The 20,051-nt window shown below is 34.2% G+C and overlaps 1 protein-coding gene across 1 annotated transcript in view; it reads left to right on the forward strand.

The window, feature by feature from the left end:
- Positions 1 to 20,051, forward strand: part of LOC147067485 (uncharacterized) — a 125,987-nt gene that overhangs the window by 54,300 nt on the left and 51,636 nt on the right. Inside the window, exons 6-25 of the mRNA XM_085954286.1 lie at positions 574 to 739; positions 904 to 1,064; positions 1,158 to 1,327; positions 1,682 to 1,788; positions 2,563 to 2,723; positions 2,987 to 3,190; positions 4,588 to 4,827; positions 5,283 to 5,429; positions 5,691 to 5,834; positions 7,080 to 7,201; positions 8,458 to 8,551; positions 9,093 to 9,270; positions 12,688 to 12,840; positions 13,003 to 13,129; positions 14,436 to 14,456; positions 14,769 to 14,888; positions 15,154 to 15,258; positions 16,150 to 16,310; positions 16,448 to 16,570; positions 17,831 to 17,919. Coding sequence (XP_085810412.1) covers positions 574 to 739; positions 904 to 1,064; positions 1,158 to 1,327; positions 1,682 to 1,788; positions 2,563 to 2,723; positions 2,987 to 3,190; positions 4,588 to 4,827; positions 5,283 to 5,429; positions 5,691 to 5,834; positions 7,080 to 7,201; positions 8,458 to 8,551; positions 9,093 to 9,270; positions 12,688 to 12,840; positions 13,003 to 13,129; positions 14,436 to 14,456; positions 14,769 to 14,888; positions 15,154 to 15,258; positions 16,150 to 16,310; positions 16,448 to 16,570; positions 17,831 to 17,919 — 2,793 coding nt within the window. The remainder of the gene's footprint in view (positions 1 to 573; positions 740 to 903; positions 1,065 to 1,157; positions 1,328 to 1,681; positions 1,789 to 2,562; positions 2,724 to 2,986; positions 3,191 to 4,587; positions 4,828 to 5,282; positions 5,430 to 5,690; positions 5,835 to 7,079; positions 7,202 to 8,457; positions 8,552 to 9,092; positions 9,271 to 12,687; positions 12,841 to 13,002; positions 13,130 to 14,435; positions 14,457 to 14,768; positions 14,889 to 15,153; positions 15,259 to 16,149; positions 16,311 to 16,447; positions 16,571 to 17,830; positions 17,920 to 20,051) is intronic.

The following is a 20,051-nucleotide window of genomic DNA, read 5'->3' on the forward strand; positions in this document are numbered from 1 at the left end:
GATCGAACGTCGAGGCGTGAATACGTCAATTTGTTTCGTGATGGCAATATTTTTAGACCATGCCTCAACTGAGGTATAGCCTTAAGCCTAAATAGTTATCACTGCCAGCCAATTTTTACTAGGTGGGCATGGTGGGCAGCTCTTTTTGGAATAAAATAAATCCCTTAAAAAATATGAAATAGGAACAAAATGATAAATATTTGTGAAAATTTATCAAATCAACATGTTTCTTGAGTTTAACCTGAATATTTTCACACTAAAATGATAAATATTATTTAGAAAATATACACAGTTCATTCAGAAGTTATGACGTTTACAAGATCCCGCGTGTTAACTCGTCCGTGGCACTGATCAGGTTTTAACATTACAAAGTATATAGTTATAACCTCTTCTTTTAGTTTTTACATTGGAGATTGGTTTTAAATTTGACATAATATGTATATACAATGGCATTGTGGAATGGATCATTCATTATCTATATTTAATGTATACTACAACAGACCTTCAGAATTAATGTTTACAATGGGCCAAAATCTTTTCGCAACCGACTAAAACTTACTTATTTTGTTTCAGAACGATCATAATCCAGATGTAACATCAAAATCAGGATTCACCCCTCTACACATAGCTGCCCACTATGGTAACGAATCAGTTGCAAAATTACTGCTTACAAAAGGAGCCGATGTTAACTGCGCAGCAAAACACAATATCTGCCCGCTTCATGTTGCCGCCAAATGGGGTAAGCCATGAAAAATGCCAAATTTTAATAAAATATCACTAATTGAAATATCTGTAGTTCAAATTGTTCATTAATATATATGTATGTTTCACTATTCTCAATATAAAAAAACAATTTTAAATTGTAGTAAATTAAAAATTGTTGTTTGGTTTTGTTGTTCTTAGGTAAAGCAAATATGGTGGCATTGCTGGCAGAAAACAGTGGACAGGTAGATGCCAAAACCCGCGATGGACTCACACCTCTTCATTGCGCCGCGCGGTCAGGACACGAACACGTGGTGGACATGCTACTCGAAAGAGGAGCACCTATTAGTGGTAAAAGCAAGGTGAGCTATATAAATATTATTAAACATATATATTTCATTTCAAATCATGATTGTTTTAAAATAAATTTTGAATAATGATTATTTAAATTTCAGAATGGTTTGGCACCTCTTCATATGGCGGCTCAAGGAGATCACTCTGACGCTGCCAGAATTCTTCTGTACCACAGAGCTCCCGTCGATGATCTCACTGTCGATTACCTGACCGCTCTTCATGTTGCGGCTCATTGCGGCCATGTCAAAGTCGCTAAACTTCTATTGGACCGGTATGGAATCCTTAATTTTTTTTATTTACCACGAGATTTTTATTTGCTACAAATGGATTTTTGCTTTTTCAATTCACATTATAATACAAACGTAACTTATATCTGCCTGTGAAAGAACTATTAACTGCATCAATTATTATCCTTATACTACATACACACGCACATTCTTGCTCGATAGTTTCACACTCATTCAAACATGTCTCAATCATGTTTCAATACAATACAATCATAAAAATATATATGTGATACTAAAAGTTTCTAAAGCCCATTCTAAATCCAAGCTCTTCTATTAATCGTTCATACATGCTATTCATAGTAATCTAAATTACCGATCTGTGATTGTTAATGTTACAGAAATGCTGATGCCAATGCAAGAGCGTTAAATGGATTCACACCTCTTCACATAGCATGCAAGAAAAATAGAATAAAAGTCGTTGAATTACTACTCAAGTATGGTGCAAGTAAGTAAATTTTTTGACTTGGTATCTTAATGGAAGTAATTTACACTATTTGTATGAATCTGCATAAAAATACTTATAAAATATGAATCAACAATTACGCATATGACATACACGTGAATCCAGACTATGAGTTCGCCATCCCAAATCTTATCTATAAGTAGGTATGGATTATTACTTTTGTGTGATGTTTGTACATATGTCAGCTTATAATTCGGGTAACTATGACTTAGGTCGATGTATTAAAATATAAACAATGTCTATTGTAGAAGGACCAAAACTACACACATTGATGAGAACTGTTAACAATTCAACAGTCAATTTACCTACGACAAGATAGAACAGGGCCTTAGCTAGTAACAAATTTTAGTTAGGGTATCAGAAATTTGAAATGTTCCAATTTTGGGTGGGTCTATATGTCGTACCAGGAGGTCAGATAAAGGAAAAAATGTTATAGAAATTAAGCTTCAAGAACCCTCATTTTATAGATGGGGTATGACTCTATACTGGCTATAGAAGGACATTTACGTTTTAAGGTCGGGCATTACCCCTCTATGCCACCCCACTAACTATGGGTCTGGTGACATTGTACTTCTCTTCCCTATTCCCATCTCCTAAAAGACTATTGAGTGGATTTCTAAAAACAAAAAAAATTTTACACCCATAATGTTAAACAAGTCAGTTCACCACCAAGGCCCCGATAATATATACGCTGTCTGCAGAAATATAAAATGAAAATGTTATAACAATAATGCAATAATTATTTCTTGTGTTTAGGCATATCAGCAACAACAGAATCAGGCCTGACTCCACTACACGTAGCTGCATTCATGGGCTGTATGAACATCGTCATCTACCTTCTGCAACATGAGGCCAGTCCAGATGTACCGACTGTCAGAGGCGAGACACCATTGCATCTGGCAGCCAGAGCTAATCAGGTGATTAATTAATTTACTATTTATCCTTCCAATATAAGACGTTAGTTACTAAAGGCATCCACATAATAAATTCTTTTGAAAGTATTTATTGATTCAATCCAAGAATTGAACTTATCTTTTTTAACCGTATCACATTTTGCAATCTCGATATAATCCCAGTAAGCCTTCCAGCTTTTGAAAGGTCTAAATGAAGACGGCATGGTGACCGTCAGGTCTAATTGATTACAACATGTGGTATGTAATATATCTTTTTATTCTTCCAGACCGACATCATTAGAATCCTTCTTCGTAACGGAGCCGCGGTGGATGCCAGAGCTCGAGAAATGCAGACAGCACTTCACATTGCGTCTCGCCTCGGCAATGTCGACATCGTTCTACTCCTGGTGCAGCACGGAGCTCAATTGGATGCGCTCACCGCAGATAACTACAATGCCCTACACATAGCAGCTAAACAACACAATCATGAGGTAAGCTTCCTCATTGAAAACTGGTACTATGAGCAAAATGAGTCTACTTTGCACCTCATACACATTAGTCCAAGTCAAATACATTTCATGGCTTCTTTTGACTGATTCGCTTATTTGAGTCACAAAGTACAAAATTCCTCCGCCCCTTCACCTTACGTGATACTTCTCCATCTCCTGGTTCATGATCACGTTTGTCTGACATTCTTCTATCTTCAGATGAATCATGCAGAATGTTAGTTGAATGGATGTGTTACTGTTTAGTCATGATGTTACGAGTAAGATGGTGTACCTCCAGGCAGCCTCTGACTCACGTGTTTCAAGTCAGTCATACATGAATGATGCATGTCTACTATTCACTTTGTACCTAGAACGATTTGAAAAAATTGTAAATAAGGAAACTAGTCTGTTAACATCAATACTTCAACTTTAAAACTTGACTTTTAAGCCAAGGCAGTCAGTAGGTATGGATGGCTGAAAATTAGTATGTAGGTATATTATGACTTGCATACAAACTTCACATTTCAGACTTTCTATTGTTACCAGACAAGAAAGAAAAGATCCCGGCGCGACAATTTCAAATTCCAAATCCACAATTTAATCAAAGTCAGGAGGGCCGCGACCGAAAGTTTGGTTCTTCTGCCGTGCGAGATGGTGTCCCGGCTTGACCGATAACTTCTAAGAAAGACCCCTCCAGCCGAGGCGCGTCCAAAATTTACAGTTCACAGCCGTGACAAATAACCCGCCGGCATCCCGCGCGTACCGCACCTTCCGAGCAAAAAAGTGCACCGATCCCCAAAATCTGTGATTTTAGATAATTGTAAGACAGTACTGGTTCTCCCGCCAAAGTGGAAGCTGGCATCTAGGGCGGCACCATTGGTGCGGCCCGGATTCTTTACGATGTAAACTGTAAAGTCGCGCTCGTTTCATTATTATAAATCAGTGAATCCCTTTTGTGTAATCGGCTCGATAATAATCCCTATAACCACCCCAAAACCACGCGTCGCGTCCTCGATAAAACGCTTTCGCGTCAATTTGGCTAATGTGTCCAAACACGTGCTCCCATATAATGACTGTGCGATAGCTAAATCTAAGACTCCTGTGTAAGTGTAATTAATGATGTAATCCAACCGATGTCTGAAAAATTAATGTAATTAAACGTCCCTGCGCAGGGAAATTGTTAAATCGAAAAGATGTGTTTTAAATAAATTAAACCCCATGATGTCACACTCCCAATCGAAGCGATGCTCAAGAAAAACCTGCCAGTCCACATGTGAGTTCCACCATTCTTCTCGGTATCACTATTAAATATTTGAATATTATCAAAAAATTGCTTGGTTATCTTCTTTTATATTGTGGTCTTAATTTTCTATATAAATAATTTAATTGTTCCTTTTCAGGTGGCAGCAGTGCTTCTAGAACACGGTGCCCCACCAAATGCAGTGACTAAGAAAGGCTTCACCCCGCTCCATTTGGCGGCTAAATACGGCAACCTGAAGGTGGCCACACTTCTCATGCAGCAACGAGGCGCCGAATTAGATCCGCGAGGAAAGAACGGAGTCACTCCGCTGCATGTAGCTGCACAGTACAAGCATCACGCCGTGGCCACTGCGCTACTTGAAAAGGGCGCCGATCCTAAGGTAGGACTAATTATTCTACAACTAAAGATGTTGACTGATCATAATGTTTATTTTCTCAAGGAATAATGGAAATCAAGTGAATGTACACTCTTTGTGCAATAAATAACCTACTACATTCGAAGGGCTTCTGCCCAGATATTGTATATCCAATTTTCGTAAAATCAAATGTGAGAAATCGAAAACGAAATGAACATAATATTATATCATGTGTTTGAATGAGACAAAAAAAATCGAATTTCAAAATATAAATAAAATATTGCATAAAAATAATTTCTTGTACCTAGCGAAAAATTCGAATTTTAAATGTTTGAATTTCAGAGTTTTTACTATATTGTAATGAGTGTTTACACTCTTAACTGAATCACCACACACCGAAGACGTTTAATTTCAAAACAAATTGATGATTTTTCTCATTGTATACATAAATAACCATTCATTTACTATTTTTCAACTAGGCTGCAGCAAAGAACGGCCACACCCCGCTTCACATAGCAGCCCGCAAAAACCAAATGGAAACCGCGGCCGCGTTGATGGAGAAGGGTGCAGTCGTGGATGCTGAATCACGCGCCGGATGCACACCACTACATTTAGCGGCACATCAGGTCAATATTTTTATAACTTTTATGACAAAAAAAATTGTATCACTTCAGCTCCTTTTCAAAGAAAGCAATTACTAAGTTGAACCTTTATCACGCATTATGTATGCGGTGTGATAACTGCCGACCCATTTTTTTACTTATATATCAATTGTATCTCTTTAATCCTCAGCCCTTTACTCAATATAATATTTGTCTTTCCTAAATTTCCAAATTCTAATAAATCTCAGTTGATGTTGAACATATCATTACTTGTGAATATTTCAGGGCCATGCTGAGATGTGTTCCCTCCTGATGGAGCAAGGAGCAGAAGCAGGGCGAAGAGCTCGAAGTGGATTAGCAGCTCTCCATCTCGCAGCCCAAGAAGACCATGTGCCAGTTGCCAAGATGCTCGTCAATAATGGAGCAAAGGTAAAGACTCTTTCAACATGCACACATGAATCATTTTTATAAAGCTATTTCAATGTATATATATATACACAATGGCGGCTGGTCTATTAGGTCATTTGGTCAATGACCCTCCAAAAATAAACATCTTTCAATCTATGTAGGTTATAATCTAAGATGTAGGTACAATGTATTATAATAATTATCAGCTAACACGTCAAGGCGAGACGCACACGGACGGACGAACTGTGTGTATAAAATTCAAACAAACAGAATCCGCTTGGTCGCTATACTTTGGGTCATTTTGGAATACGCCGGGATAAAATATTTCTAATATTTCTCTTTCTCTCTCATTTTCCATATGTGAAACGGAGAAAGCACACATTTTGCCAGTCTTTTTTTTAATTTGTTTTTACGCAGCATAGGCAAGATTTTCGTCATTGTCCGAGAAAGAGATAACAATACATTTTTCAGTGTGTTAAAGGAAACAGGTATAAAACGTTGTTCTGTTATTAATTATTATTGCCTCGCGATTTCATCAAGCATGTTTTGTTTTACCTACCAAACATGCGATTTCATTGAGCATGTTTTGTTTTACCTACCAATTGTTTCAACCGTATTATTTTTATCTGGTTAACCTTTTTATATTTTTATTATTTCAAACTTCCTATTGTTGTCTGAAAGTTTCATATGCAATGTCATTGTTTGTTTTGTAATATTATAGTACTCTACCAAAAATAGCTTTTTAGTTTAGTTTAAATACAACCTTTGACTAAAACGCATCGACTGCATTCATTGTGTTAAACAGTTAAACCATTGTATAAATGTTACCCTTTAAAATGTAATCTGCTATAGGTATCAATCATAAAAGTAACCTTCTAATAAAATCAGTGGAAATATAAAAAGTGTTTATATATAAATGATCCCGCCATTTCATAACAGTACACAACACTTTTTCTGATAGTGACAGTTTAATGAAAAATGAAGCTAAAAAGCTACGGAGTTTTTATTAAATATTTTTGATTGTTTGATGTGAAAATATACATTTTTTTGAAGGGTAAGTAGGTACCTATCTTTTCTATCTAACTATCTAACAATTTATAGCACTTCTTTTATAATGTTTAAAAAGCCAGTTTGCTATACGTCTTTTAAGTGTACAACGAAAAGGCAAATTAAAATAATATAAAATTATTTAAAACTGACCTCCCATATTATCTAGCAAAGAGCCGCCAATGTATATACATGATTGTTTTTGTCTTTTGTCAACAGGTGGACGTGTGTACAAAGGGTGGCTACACGCCCCTTCACGTGGCGAGTCACTTTGGACAGACCAATATGGTGAAATTCCTGCTTGAATCTGGAGCTGATGTCCAAGCTACTACATGTCATGGGTAATTCATAATTTATTCGATATGTAGTAATTATTATTAATCCACTAAATAAATATTTTTAGTATAATATTAATGTTAGGCGTATTCATGTATAATGTAGTTACAACAACTCATGGATTTTATAGAAAACAAGCAGGCTTTACGAAACACAATTCTCGAATATAACTATGTAATTTTCAAAAATACTGATTGTATTCAAGAAATGTTTTCTATTTATTTTTAATAACAAAATCACTTTTATGTCCCTTGTCAACAACCCGGACAATTTATTAGCTTACTCAAAATACAAGTTATGTACTGCAATATTGGAGGAAATTAATAAACACTATGACATTAAACACAATAATATTGTATGTTGGCCACATTGTTTCACTCCAAATAATGATAATAGAATAATACAGTTTGGAGTGTCTTCTTTCGAAAGTTCCATTAGAAAATTTTTCTTTTTATTGATTCCTCAATAATGCAGTAACAATGGAGTAAATGACCGTCTAATTCCAAAAAGCGATAAGTCCACATTTGGTCAAAATCGAGAAAAAAATACGCATGTATTCTTTGTATAATTTTACACAATATGTGTTGATCTATAAATTCCAAAACGCGACATAACCCTACGAAAAAAAATATTTTAAGTCTCGATTTATTACAAAAAGCGCCAAGTCCGTGTTTCATATTATTTAAAGCTTGGTTGATTTCGTTTGTGTTTAATTCAACCAATAAGGGAACGTTCAATATTGAAAAGGGCGTCTCCCATGCAGTTGCATCTGGTAAACTTATGACAGTGCCACGGAAATATGTGCCTTATGCGGCGTAAATTTAAAAGTGAAGAACAAATGGCGCTATGTCCAATTTTATTTTGCCTATATTTATTACATTTAAGAGTTTATCGGCTAAAACAAATTGCCATTTGGTTCTAATTTCGACATAGAATACAACGGAGAAAATAATCTCACGTTAAAACAAATAATTGGAGCTTGAAACATAAAAACGTTGTTTCCCAAAAATATTGAATTGAAAAAAATAGTAAAAAAAAACCTGGAATTAAAATTTAACTTTATATTTTGTCTGCGTTCAATTGTCTGTAGTAGTCAATTTTCCGAGACCCGCTTCGCAAACTTCTGCTATTTTGAGGTGTCAAAAATTGAATATACGAATATACTTGAATTTTTTCATTTCAAGATGCATCTTTTTTTAATATACATATTAATTATGTAGTATGTGCTATGTGTCTCTAATTAACATATTACTTGTTTTAGATACACCGCCTTACATCACGCTGCTCAGCAAGGTCATATCAATATTGTTAATCTACTCCTCGAACATAAGGCTGACGCAAACGCCACCACTAATGTAAGCATAATATATATTTATTTGAAAGAACTTTGTATCAAACCAATGTAGCATTGGTCCCAGATGCAGAGATGTCGCTGTTATGTAAGCTGTCTTAAAATGTTGTTTTTATAACCTGATGCAAAGTCGATTGTCACTTGCGTTTTCCGATTTCGTTACAAAGCATGATGGCACTGGTCACTCTCAACACTCAATTTTGGCTGTGTAAATTAAGAGAATTGTTTCAAGTTACTTTTGTGCTTAAGTATAACTATGAATTTAGATAAAAGCCTGTTTAACAAATGGTTAGGTACATAATTTGACTCATAGATATTTCTTTAGTTGCATACAATAATACTGTGTTTTTTTTCTTATTAACACTACAACAAGCCATGAGGCCTAATGAAAGTAGTGTAGTAGTAACCCTCGAATGAAAAGACAATACCTTACTTATTGGATGTAGGTTCGCCAAACCAAAGTTACACAGGACAATGATTGTAATATAAACTATTTTATATATTCATTGTTAATTTTAATCATGAAATCTATGCTTATTTCACAGAATGGTCAAACTCCACTGGATATAGCCCAAAGGCTGGGATATGTTACAGTAATGGACACATTGAAGGGAGTTTCGGAACCTTCACCAGTGCCAGCTCAAGCTAAAGATGACAAATACAGACCTGTCGCTCCGGAGACCATGTATGAGACATTCATGTCGGATTCAGAAGAGGAAGGAGGTGGGTCACTTACTCATACTGATTCATTATTCTCCTCTTCCTTGTACACACACATTTAGTGCATGTTGATTAAAATCTACGACAATTTCTCCTGAACAGCATTATGAGATACAAATTAACTTAACGCTTTCAATATGTTCGGTTAATACGGCTGTATCACCCAGGTGGGGGTGAGCTGACTGTCTATTTAGTGACTTATTCACTGAAATTTTGCAAATAAATAATAAATTATGATAAAAAAAGCATTGCTTCTATAGTAACATCTATCGACAGAATATTTTACTAACGCTATGACATGACCCGGCTCACGGCTAGCTCAATAATGCTACCGGGCCGTCACTGAGGAGACTAGTGATGAACTAGGAGGGTGGATCTCCTTTGTAGTATCACAACTTTTGAATTCCCAAATAAAACTCTCAGCTGGTGTGGTGCCGAATTTATTCAGGTTCTAGAGTTCACGGTTTCACAATAAAGTTAACTGTCATTGTTCCCGTAACTAAATCTCATTAAAGTATCAGTAAACTATTTATTTGTTCACTATAGGATCTCTGTGAAATCTTTCACAAGTTTCCAAAAAGTCACACCTAACTCGGAGAATGTATACGCAGATATTCTTTGAATATTTTTATTCCATGAAATATTTTCCCGTAAGAAAAATATAAATTATTCTTTAGTCACATAGTATTGGGTTTATAAAAAGAATAGAATTTATTTTATTGTTGTTTATAAAGTTTATTTATGTTCACAGCATGTTTACAAATATTTATTTGTGTTTACAAACTTGTTTACAAAAGGTTTGCTTAATGTTTACAAATTTATTTACTAAAATTTGTTTTTATGTTTACAAATTTATTTACTAAAATTTGTTTTTATAATTATGTTTACTTAATAAAGTTTCAAAAATTTATTTTATAATTCCGAAAAGATTTGTAAAATTTATTAATACAAACTGAGTTTATTAATTTGTTTTTATAAAACAAATCCGATCGCGTAATTTATCCCGATTACGTCACCTCGTATGATGCGTAATAAAAAATAAAATTACTCCGCGTCGTGCGTCACTACCGGCAGATACGTGGTATTCGCGCTACGTTTTAGCGGCATACGTCACTACCGACAGATACGTGGTATTCGCGCTACGTTTTGCCCGCCGAAGGGGACTTACTCGTACGTATGTATCGCGAATGTACTGAGAACCATGTCTCGCAACTTTGCAGTGAGGACTGCTGCTTGCTGAAGATCGCTGGTGAAGAGTGTAGAAACTAATGATTTTACGGGAAAAGACGTCACCTTTTATACCCTCCGGATAGAGGTTTAACAGGAAACAGTCCGTAAGGGATAGCAGATCTATATCTTTCTCTCACGGGATAAATTTACGTATATCTCCCGTTCCTGACAACTTTCTAATAGAGATATCTTCTACTTTAGTCGGGTTAAATTTACTCTACTTTATTTCCGCAAAATTAAGACTCAATAGGGGTGTCTTAAACACCCTCTAGAACATGTCCCTTAAATACGCAGTTATGATGACGTAAGCAAAATAGTCGATTTTATATGATTTTTCGTGTTCAAACGAAGGGGAAAGTTTCTAGCTTTCCAACGAGGTATCGGAATAGGCATTCGTGTACTAGATAAGGGGATGGCAGTCTTTAAATTTAAAACGTCAAAACGAAAGGTTGACACCCACGTGCTGGTCCTTTCCACCACTCTTGGCCTTTTTAGGCCAATAGAATTTTACTAAGTTTTAATAAAACTGTTTGGTCCCGCAGAAACTTTCTCATTCGATATTTACCTTTCGGACGAACATTATTACGTGAAAATACCATAATATTATACTTAACATTTCCACTTAAGTATATAAATGCTTAATTCTAACAAGATGTTATACATGAGCAGTTACTAACTTATTTAATCTCGCATGGTAGCTTTTACATAGTAATTTGAATATAACCTTGAATCTATCTTTACCTCGCGAGTCAGCACAGCTGGGCCGTGTTTTTGACTGAAATAGATTTTCTTTAAAGTTCAAGGTTGTGTGATAATTCGTATTTTTAGTTGTGATATTTGATCCTTTTATTACTTAGGATGCGATTAAGATTTATTATTGTTTATGGGTAGAAACCCATCTATACCAGAATCTTAAGTTTTTCCAATTGCTACTTTTACAATATTCATTATAGTCAGCGAGTTATAGTATTAATAAAATCTATAATTATAATTAAGCGTCTATAAATATAGGTACGCGTTTACAGTATTTTTATAACGATAGTTAGCTTCTATCTTGTATCGATAAAATTAGTATTAAAATTCTTTATTCACAATTATACAGTATATAAATTTATAAATATTCAATTTTCTTTTTCAATTTTCATACATTTCCATTATTGCTATAAAAGTTATTGAAGCATGTACTTGCTAAATTTTACGTAAACAATCTCTCCCATAACTTATTTTCTAAGTTTAATGGAGATTTCCCGGAAATTTATATTCAAAATAGATCGCGTTGAATTTCACGACGTGACATTTCGAGGTCTGTGGTCACAGCGTTCCAATTACACTTTAGCAGTCTCGATTTTCTGAGGCGAAATTTTTACGTAAAATTTTTATTACATTTACAAAGAAAAGGTTAACAACATACATTTTACTTCCTATTACTAAACGATTACGCTACTGGTTACCTGTTCATGGTCTTTTTCGACCATTTCTTCCCTGCTTCTTCCATAGTTTAGAACCATGGGACTTGTATATCCTGTTTGTACCTTGTCGTGAGGTTGTCGCACGGCTATTGAGAAGTAGAATTGACTACAAGGCTAGATTTGTATAGTTATGTCGTTAAACCATACTCTGCCACAAACACTAACTGAAGGTCGGCGTTTCTGCTCGTGTCAGCTAGCTGGTTACGCTTTTCATAGTGGACTGTAATTTATTGGTGGGATGATCGTGGTGGTGGATGTAGATGCTGGGGGGGCATACTGCGTTGTGCCTGGTCTTGCGACAATACTGAGGATTTGAGGTAGAAGGCAAGAAAGGAATGAGGGCCACTATAATTGGCCCAACCACTAGCATTATAATTTCTACTAATATAACATTGTAAAGTTAGTCGCATTTGAACAATCAAACAATAAACATCAATCAAAATCAGTTCTGTGTAATTAATTAATTCTGACTCCACATGTTAAAACTTAATTAATACAGTCCATAAAACAATGTCGCCAATTTGTAGTTGTTTTTGAAAAACAGGAAAATAACAAAAAAATATATATTTACTTAACTCTTTTTTGGTGATATTTTATAATTAAATGCTTATTCAATCAATACCTCATACTGTGGGTTGGTTTTAACTCTGTATGCATCATTTTATTTTTTTGGTTATTGTATACTCGATTTTTTGTTACGATATTGAACTTTCTGTTTTAGGTGAAGACACAATGTTGACTGATCAACCATACAGATATCTAACAGTCGATGATATGAAGTCTCTTGGAGATGATTCTCTTCCAATCGATGTGACCAGGGACGAAAGAGCAGAATCTGTTATAGGAATGAAGAACGTCATGGAAGTCTCACAAGGTAAATACAGCCAAGATACCTTTATCCTTGCTTCCACTGTGATATCCTTAATCCAGCTGGGTCTTGTACCATATAATATGCCTAATGTCATCATTGTTATAATATGTATTTGTTTGTTTCTGGAATGGCGTCCAAAAATTTGTGGTATTTTAATATTTCTAGGCTCCGCGGCGAATGGTCCTCCATATGTGATTGACGAGATATCAACTGTTAAGACAGTCAACCACTTGTACAATGCTGAAGTGATGAAGGAAGGTTACTGTTACAACGTTGACTCCACACAACCAAAGTAAGGAACTGCTTTTAATTTATCAACATTAACTGATCATAACTTCTTCTTTCTTTTGACCATGTCCGATCCTAGTAGGATCACATGGACCTTTTGCATTAACAGATCTTTGTTTTTACAAGAAATGAATGTCAGCCACTTGCTCAATCTATTAGGTTCATACTCTGACTCCACACACAAATTGAAAAACAATATGTGTATTTGCCAGACCCAGAGTTCGAACCTGAGACCGACGACATTATTAGCCGACGCCTAAGCCGCTCGACCATCGTGGGCATAAATTTTACTATTGTAATTTAGATCAAGATACTTTTTTAATTTTTAACTAATCATTACTTTGCAAAACAAAGAAACATACCTATTCAGAATATCTTTTAAAAAATCTTGGACCGGGTGGGATTTAAACACACATCTTTCACTTGCCGGGCGAGTGCTCTAACTATTAAACTACTGACAACTTATTATTCAGTATTCAGATTTTATAAATTATTTTTAATTAAAATAATAACATTGCCAAGTTAATTCATAGTTCATGCCGGGATCGCTTTAAATTTATAACCACCGCTCGCCAAGCGAAAGACATGGATTCAAATTCCACTCAGTCCACGATTCTTTCTAGGATTTTTCTAAGTATAATATATTTCTGAGGCTTTTCCATGTTATGTATTTTCAATGATGATTGCTACGTTCTTGAATCTTATGTATATTCTCAATTTTGAACATAAACAATTAATAATGCAATAATGCTATTATTGCAAAATGAAATTTCATGATAAGACTACTTTTCCGGAAAGGTACTCAATTATTGTGACATAATATATACCCTCTTTAGGATATCTGTAGACAAGGCGAAATTATTCACAGCGGTACCTATCCAACCTCCTATAGGAAGTGGAACAATAAAGAAGATGAATAAAGTAGAACCTCGATTATTCAGACTAATTGGGGATGACGGTTGTCCGGATAATAATCGAAAAAAAGTTAAAATATCTATTTTGAAAAATGGACCTTTATTACTAATTATATATTTTAAATTGTACATTTTTATTATTAATTATAAGAAACTGTTAATCAAAATAATCTTGATAATCGTGGTCGGAATAACTGATGTTCTACTGTTAAATTACATAATGTTATGTATGTTTGTTCTGGAAATGGTTCTAAAATTTTTAAACCTTGAGGTTTTTGTAAAATTAGCTAACTTCTTTTATATGTATTTCTTTTACAGGTTTTTTATGGAAAATATCTCTAATATAATTTTCTCCATTCAATGCATTCACTAAATCTTTAAATGGACGCTTACCAGGAGAAAACTGCAATGGAAAAAGTAAGTGAATTGGTGCCTACCGAATTATATTTCACTTATAACTGCTCATAACACATTACAATACTATATTATTATTATCATATAAATTAATATTAATTATTTTGATCTTGCACACAGACAAAAATTTTTTGCATATTATACTATAATAATAATATATTTTTTTAGATGTTAAAACTCATTTAGTGCTAACACCGCGGCTGGCGCGTTTGGAGCAGTTGGCCATTAGATGTAATTAACGTGTTATTTAAATGCGGTAATTGAAATGTCAGCAGTGATTGTGTTTTAATTGTATAATTTAAATGTTTTGTTTAGTTTCCTGGTGTCATTCCTGGTGGATGCTCGGGGAGGAGCGATGCGAGGTATCAGGGGCGGAGGGGTGAGGGTCATCGTGCCGCCACTCTCTGCCCAACAGCCTACCAGGATCACTTGCCGGTATATGCATTGAATTAACTCCACTCCTATTATCAAGCTACCCTGAAACAACTACTGTTTAGGGATAAATTTACATGCGAAGACATATTATTACATCAATAACTGATATAGATATAAAAGAAATGGTGAAATTATGGATTTTGTCATAATTATGTTCTATTTTGAATTATTGAAATGTTATTCAAAATATTTTTACCCTGACAAAAAAAAATATTATACATCGCATCATTTCCTAAAAATATTTTTTTTTATTATATATTTCTAGTTATGTGCGAGCTCAAAGAGTTAGTCACATGCCGCCTTTAATGGAGGGAGAAGCCCTTGCGAGCAGAGTTTTGGAATTGGGACCAGTCTCAGCCAAGTTTATCGGGTGAGAAATTGGCCATATATTATAATAGTGCTCAATGCCTACACATCTTGGCATATTTACTAATGTACTATTAGATGAACTCTGTGTATGGCATGAATATGTTGATAAGTCTAAAAACATCAATTCTCAGGGCAGCTATTTGTATGATACACCAGTTCAATAGGGGAACAACTCATAAATCCTTGTTCCGAGATAATGGCGTTTGAATTTTTTGCAGTAATTCTTATTTTAATTTTAAAGCCTTGATTTCGATGAAAGTGTATATTTTTTTTGTATTTGATTTAGTGGAATTCATCAATGCACAATGAATTTGTACATTTTAATAACGAATTAACAAATAAATTTGATTATATAATGGAATTACTGATTAATCTTAGAAAGGATTATTAGATTTTATGACACATTGAAGAAATTTTTAATTATTTTTTTTTGCTGAATTATAAAGAGAAGACCTTTCTACATCAAATGGCATTCTTAACTCAAAACCCTTAAATTTTGAGTTGTTCCCCTATTGAACTGGTGTATCGGTATGTTTGGCTTTCTGTTGTAAATCAGTTTTTGGGTCATTTTAAATTTTAGTAAAATGCTTGTAAATTATCAACAACTAATATTTAAAAAAAACATTCCTGATTTATCACAGAATTCCAACCTTACAAATAGCTGCCCTGAGAATTGATATTTTTAGTCTTATCAACATATTCACACCATACACGGAACTAATAATAAGATGTTTCATTTGTTTAACCAGAATACCTGCTCGTCAGATTTTGTCTTGAATACATTTGAATTCAATGTAATTATCAGAGATATTGTTATTTGAAAAAATATTTAAACAAACACTGTCAAATTTTGTTCATATCATGTCATGTCATGTAAATTTTGATTTTTCAGACCAATAATTTTAGAGGTGCCACATTACGCCTCGCTCCGAGGCAAAGAACGAGAAATTGTGATCTTGCGGTCAGACAACGGAACAACGTGGAGAGAACACGCCTTGGAAGCAGCCGATTGTGCTGTTCAAGATATTTTGGCAGACACATTGGAAATTGAAGGTATATCAAAGAGAATCATAATATCATTAGAAATGTTGTTTCAGATGATAATAATATTCTGTTAATAAAATTGTCCTCTGAGATTTTATACCCATTATTTCATCAGACACAGTTATATGAAGACAAATTGTTGATAGATCCACCTGAGGACCCGGGAGCTCCGCCGTCCCGGATGACCAGAATCCTCACTCACGACTTCCCGCAATACTTTGCTGTCATTTCCCGCATCAGACAAGAAGTGCACGCTATAGGACCTGAAGGTAAATTGTAGTTAATAATATGTTTTAAAATAAAAGATGCTGCATATAGCAAATGGAGCTTTTTGTGGTTTTCGTATCATTGCTAGAGCATATTTCAGTTTGTGCCATTTTTCTAAGCAACAAACAATGAATTACTTCTTCTCTTTTCAGAGTTTGTGTGAAAATTAGTAGACCCGGATTCCTTTTTTGTGCTTCACTTTCATATTATGTTCAGGGTTCATTCGTATAGAAAAAGGTTTTTTTTCAAAATCTTTGATTAAAATACTAGTTAAGCATGATGTTACTTCCAATTTAAGGCTTACTTGGCCAGACACACCTAATGATTTTGATAGCATCATAAATCGTCAGATGTTCGGATTTAGAACTAAGCTCAATACAGTAAAAAAGTATTGAATGATATATCAAATGTTAGCATGTGGCGCCCCGCTCCCCTTAGCAGACAACTATACTGGTGGATCTATACCAATATTCATTGCTTGGTGGATGAAAATAGCGACAGAATATTTTGTTTTTACCATGACTGAAAAGGTTGTGCTTCTAGAATCTAGATTAACCCTTTTGGGTTCAGTATTTATCTTCATAATTACCGTGATGGTGTTAGTGTTTATATATTTATTAAGCTAGTGTACTTATAATATATATTATGTATATTCATATTGACTGCTTATTCTGCAAACCGGCTAACTCCATTTGGGCAAATTGTTCAGGAAGGAGAAAAAATTTAATAATTTGACTATCATGTGAAATTTAACAATTCCAAGCTGCACTTTGAATTAATACACTATTTTAGCCCTTTTATATATAAAGAAAAATTATATAAAGAGCGGAGTTGAATTTTGTGTGATCATAGAAAACATGCTTTATAACAAAATGCCATCAAAATCTCATTTTTGATCATAAGTTCAGTTAGCTGGTTTGCGGATTAAGCAGTCAATATATATGTATATATATTCTTTTTACTACAAAAAGCCATCAGGCCCAATGAAAGTAGTGTAGTGAAACAGTATTGTATTTAGTAATAGAAGGGACACAATCAAACACCCAGGTTTTGATAAAATCACATAAATATAATTACTGTATTGTGACCTCACTGAAAATCGAATTCAGGGCCCCAGGATGAAAGGCCAGTGCATACACTGGACTACGAGGGCCGCCGAGAGGCTAGTGTTTATGCTTACCATAATAAAATGTAAAGTAAAAGCAAATGTGTGCTTATTTTCTTATAACATGTAAATAAGATGAATTTCTCACTATTTCCAGGCGGCATGGTGTCCAGTTCTGTGGTTCCCCAAGTGCAGGCGGTGTTCCCGCAGGGCGCCCTCACCAAGAAGATCAAAGTGGGCCTGCAGGTAAACCTGTTCAGGCCTCGCACCTGCGCCAACCAGGCTAATATGCAGCTCAAGAAAATTACCGTCAACCATGTCGGAAAGAAAAAGCGATTCTCACTCGTGTGGTAGACACACCACGTATCCTCAACAATACCTGTCAAAATTTAGTAACACGACTACTAACATCGTTATTAATATTTTATCACTAAGTATTAGTGCTTTTCCTCAGGCCTTAACGTTCATAAAGAATTTTAGATGTAACATCACAATGCGTATTTACCAAAATCTTTTCATTATAGTCAACGTAATTTACGACTACAACAATATGATACATTCCGAGTTCACCTCCAAATGACCAATCACTGAACGACATATTTAAGGAAAGGTTAAAGAAAGTCATCGAATTTAATTCTGAAAAGAAAATATTCAATTCAGAACCATTTAATTGGTTAAGAAAATACATTTTTAGGGCACTGTGAAAATGCGTCTTGAAATGAAAAAGTTCATAAACCACTGCTATGTTATATTATAGCGATATGAATTTAATAAATATTCAATTTCTACAGACACATCTCAATTTTAAAAGTCAGATCACAATACGTTGAGGAGAGGGGAAGCTCTATAAACAATAATATTACTGAAATAACATAATTTCGAAAACCTCAGAAACATACATATTAGAAAAAATTATGAAAATAAAACAAGTTTGACCGAGTAGGACTCGAACTCACGTATTACACTTTCCGGGTGAGTGCTTTCGCCTCTAATCTGTCTATCCACATATGATTCATACAAATTATTTCTTATAACTACGCTAACTGAGGTATTTCTAATTACACCAAACATGAGGCTATCTACTTTGTGATTAATAAGTAAATTGGTAAATATTACCAATGTAATTGATTAAAATGAAATAATTGCAGTTCAATGGAATTTGTACAACTTTTATTGAGTCGAAATTTTAAAGGAATTACCTGATATAATACCGTGATATTTCAACCCACCTGGATCGAAAATTTGTTTGAACAGCTTCTATGAAAAATTTCTATCTAAACTGTCATTTGTAGGCAAAATAAGATGAGTAAAAAAACTTTTGCCAAACTTATTCATGGTTGTTAAAAATTTCTAATGACAATATAAAGTGTTCAAAAAGTCTTTTATCTCTATTGACTATATTCTTTTTTGTCACTTCAGTTATGTATGTATTCATATTAAAAACAACTTAATACAGGAAGCGTTATGCGTTATTTAAATACTTTATAAACTAAAGGGGGGCTTTATCCAAACTGAAGTGACGATCTTCTTTGCTCTAGACGTAAAAATATTATCTAATATTTATAAATGTAAGGAGAATTAAGTCTTGTTCGGTTTTCTGAATTTGCTCTCCGGGAAAGAAGAATTGATATATGAGAAATTGAAAATTTGCAGGTATAATTAAATTTGCCTTAGAAAATAATATATTGTAAATTAGTTTAAGATGGTATAACCATAAAATTATGATCAAGAAAGAGATTTAATTACATTTATTTTGCGTTAACAATAATAAAATAAAGTACCAAGCGATTTAATTATTATATAATACCCAAAATTCATTCATTGACGTCTTTGTATTCGGCTAACCACGTGGTAATGTTGTCCAAAAAAAAGGTTACAATTGAATCACTAAGAGGAAATAAATATAGTGAAGCGAAAATGATACAACTACTATGCAGACAAAGAAGTCGCCTGATGGTAAATACCAGGACCAGGTCAGCAAGACCGGTAGGGGAAAATATGCCTCAATAACTTCGTTCCGGCGGCATTTTTATGCAAAACTCAGGGATATCAACTAATTTAAATGTTCACATTGTAATTTATAAACTCTTTGTGTTAATTACGCCCTGACAACCACCTTTGCTAACAAATCTTGCTTTATTGATATAGTTGATATAGTATCATCGTATCAAAACAAAAATTAAAATGTTTATTAAAATCGGTACCAATACAACATTGGCCATACATTATGTGTGTATACATACATTGCTAACATAAGACTGTTATTACACTTGTATCAATTGACTTCCACGTATTACTGTAATTTGGCTAGGATTCAAGTTATAGTTCATGACTTTTAACAAATGGTAACATGATGTAATTTTTTTATCGGCAGCTAA

This window comes from Rhyacophila brunnea, unplaced genomic scaffold (assembly GCF_057557595.1).
Source record: "Rhyacophila brunnea isolate RB1 unplaced genomic scaffold, BYU_Rbru_1.0 scaffold_4, whole genome shotgun sequence".
In the NCBI taxonomy this organism is placed as follows: domain Eukaryota; kingdom Metazoa; phylum Arthropoda; class Insecta; order Trichoptera; family Rhyacophilidae; genus Rhyacophila; species Rhyacophila brunnea.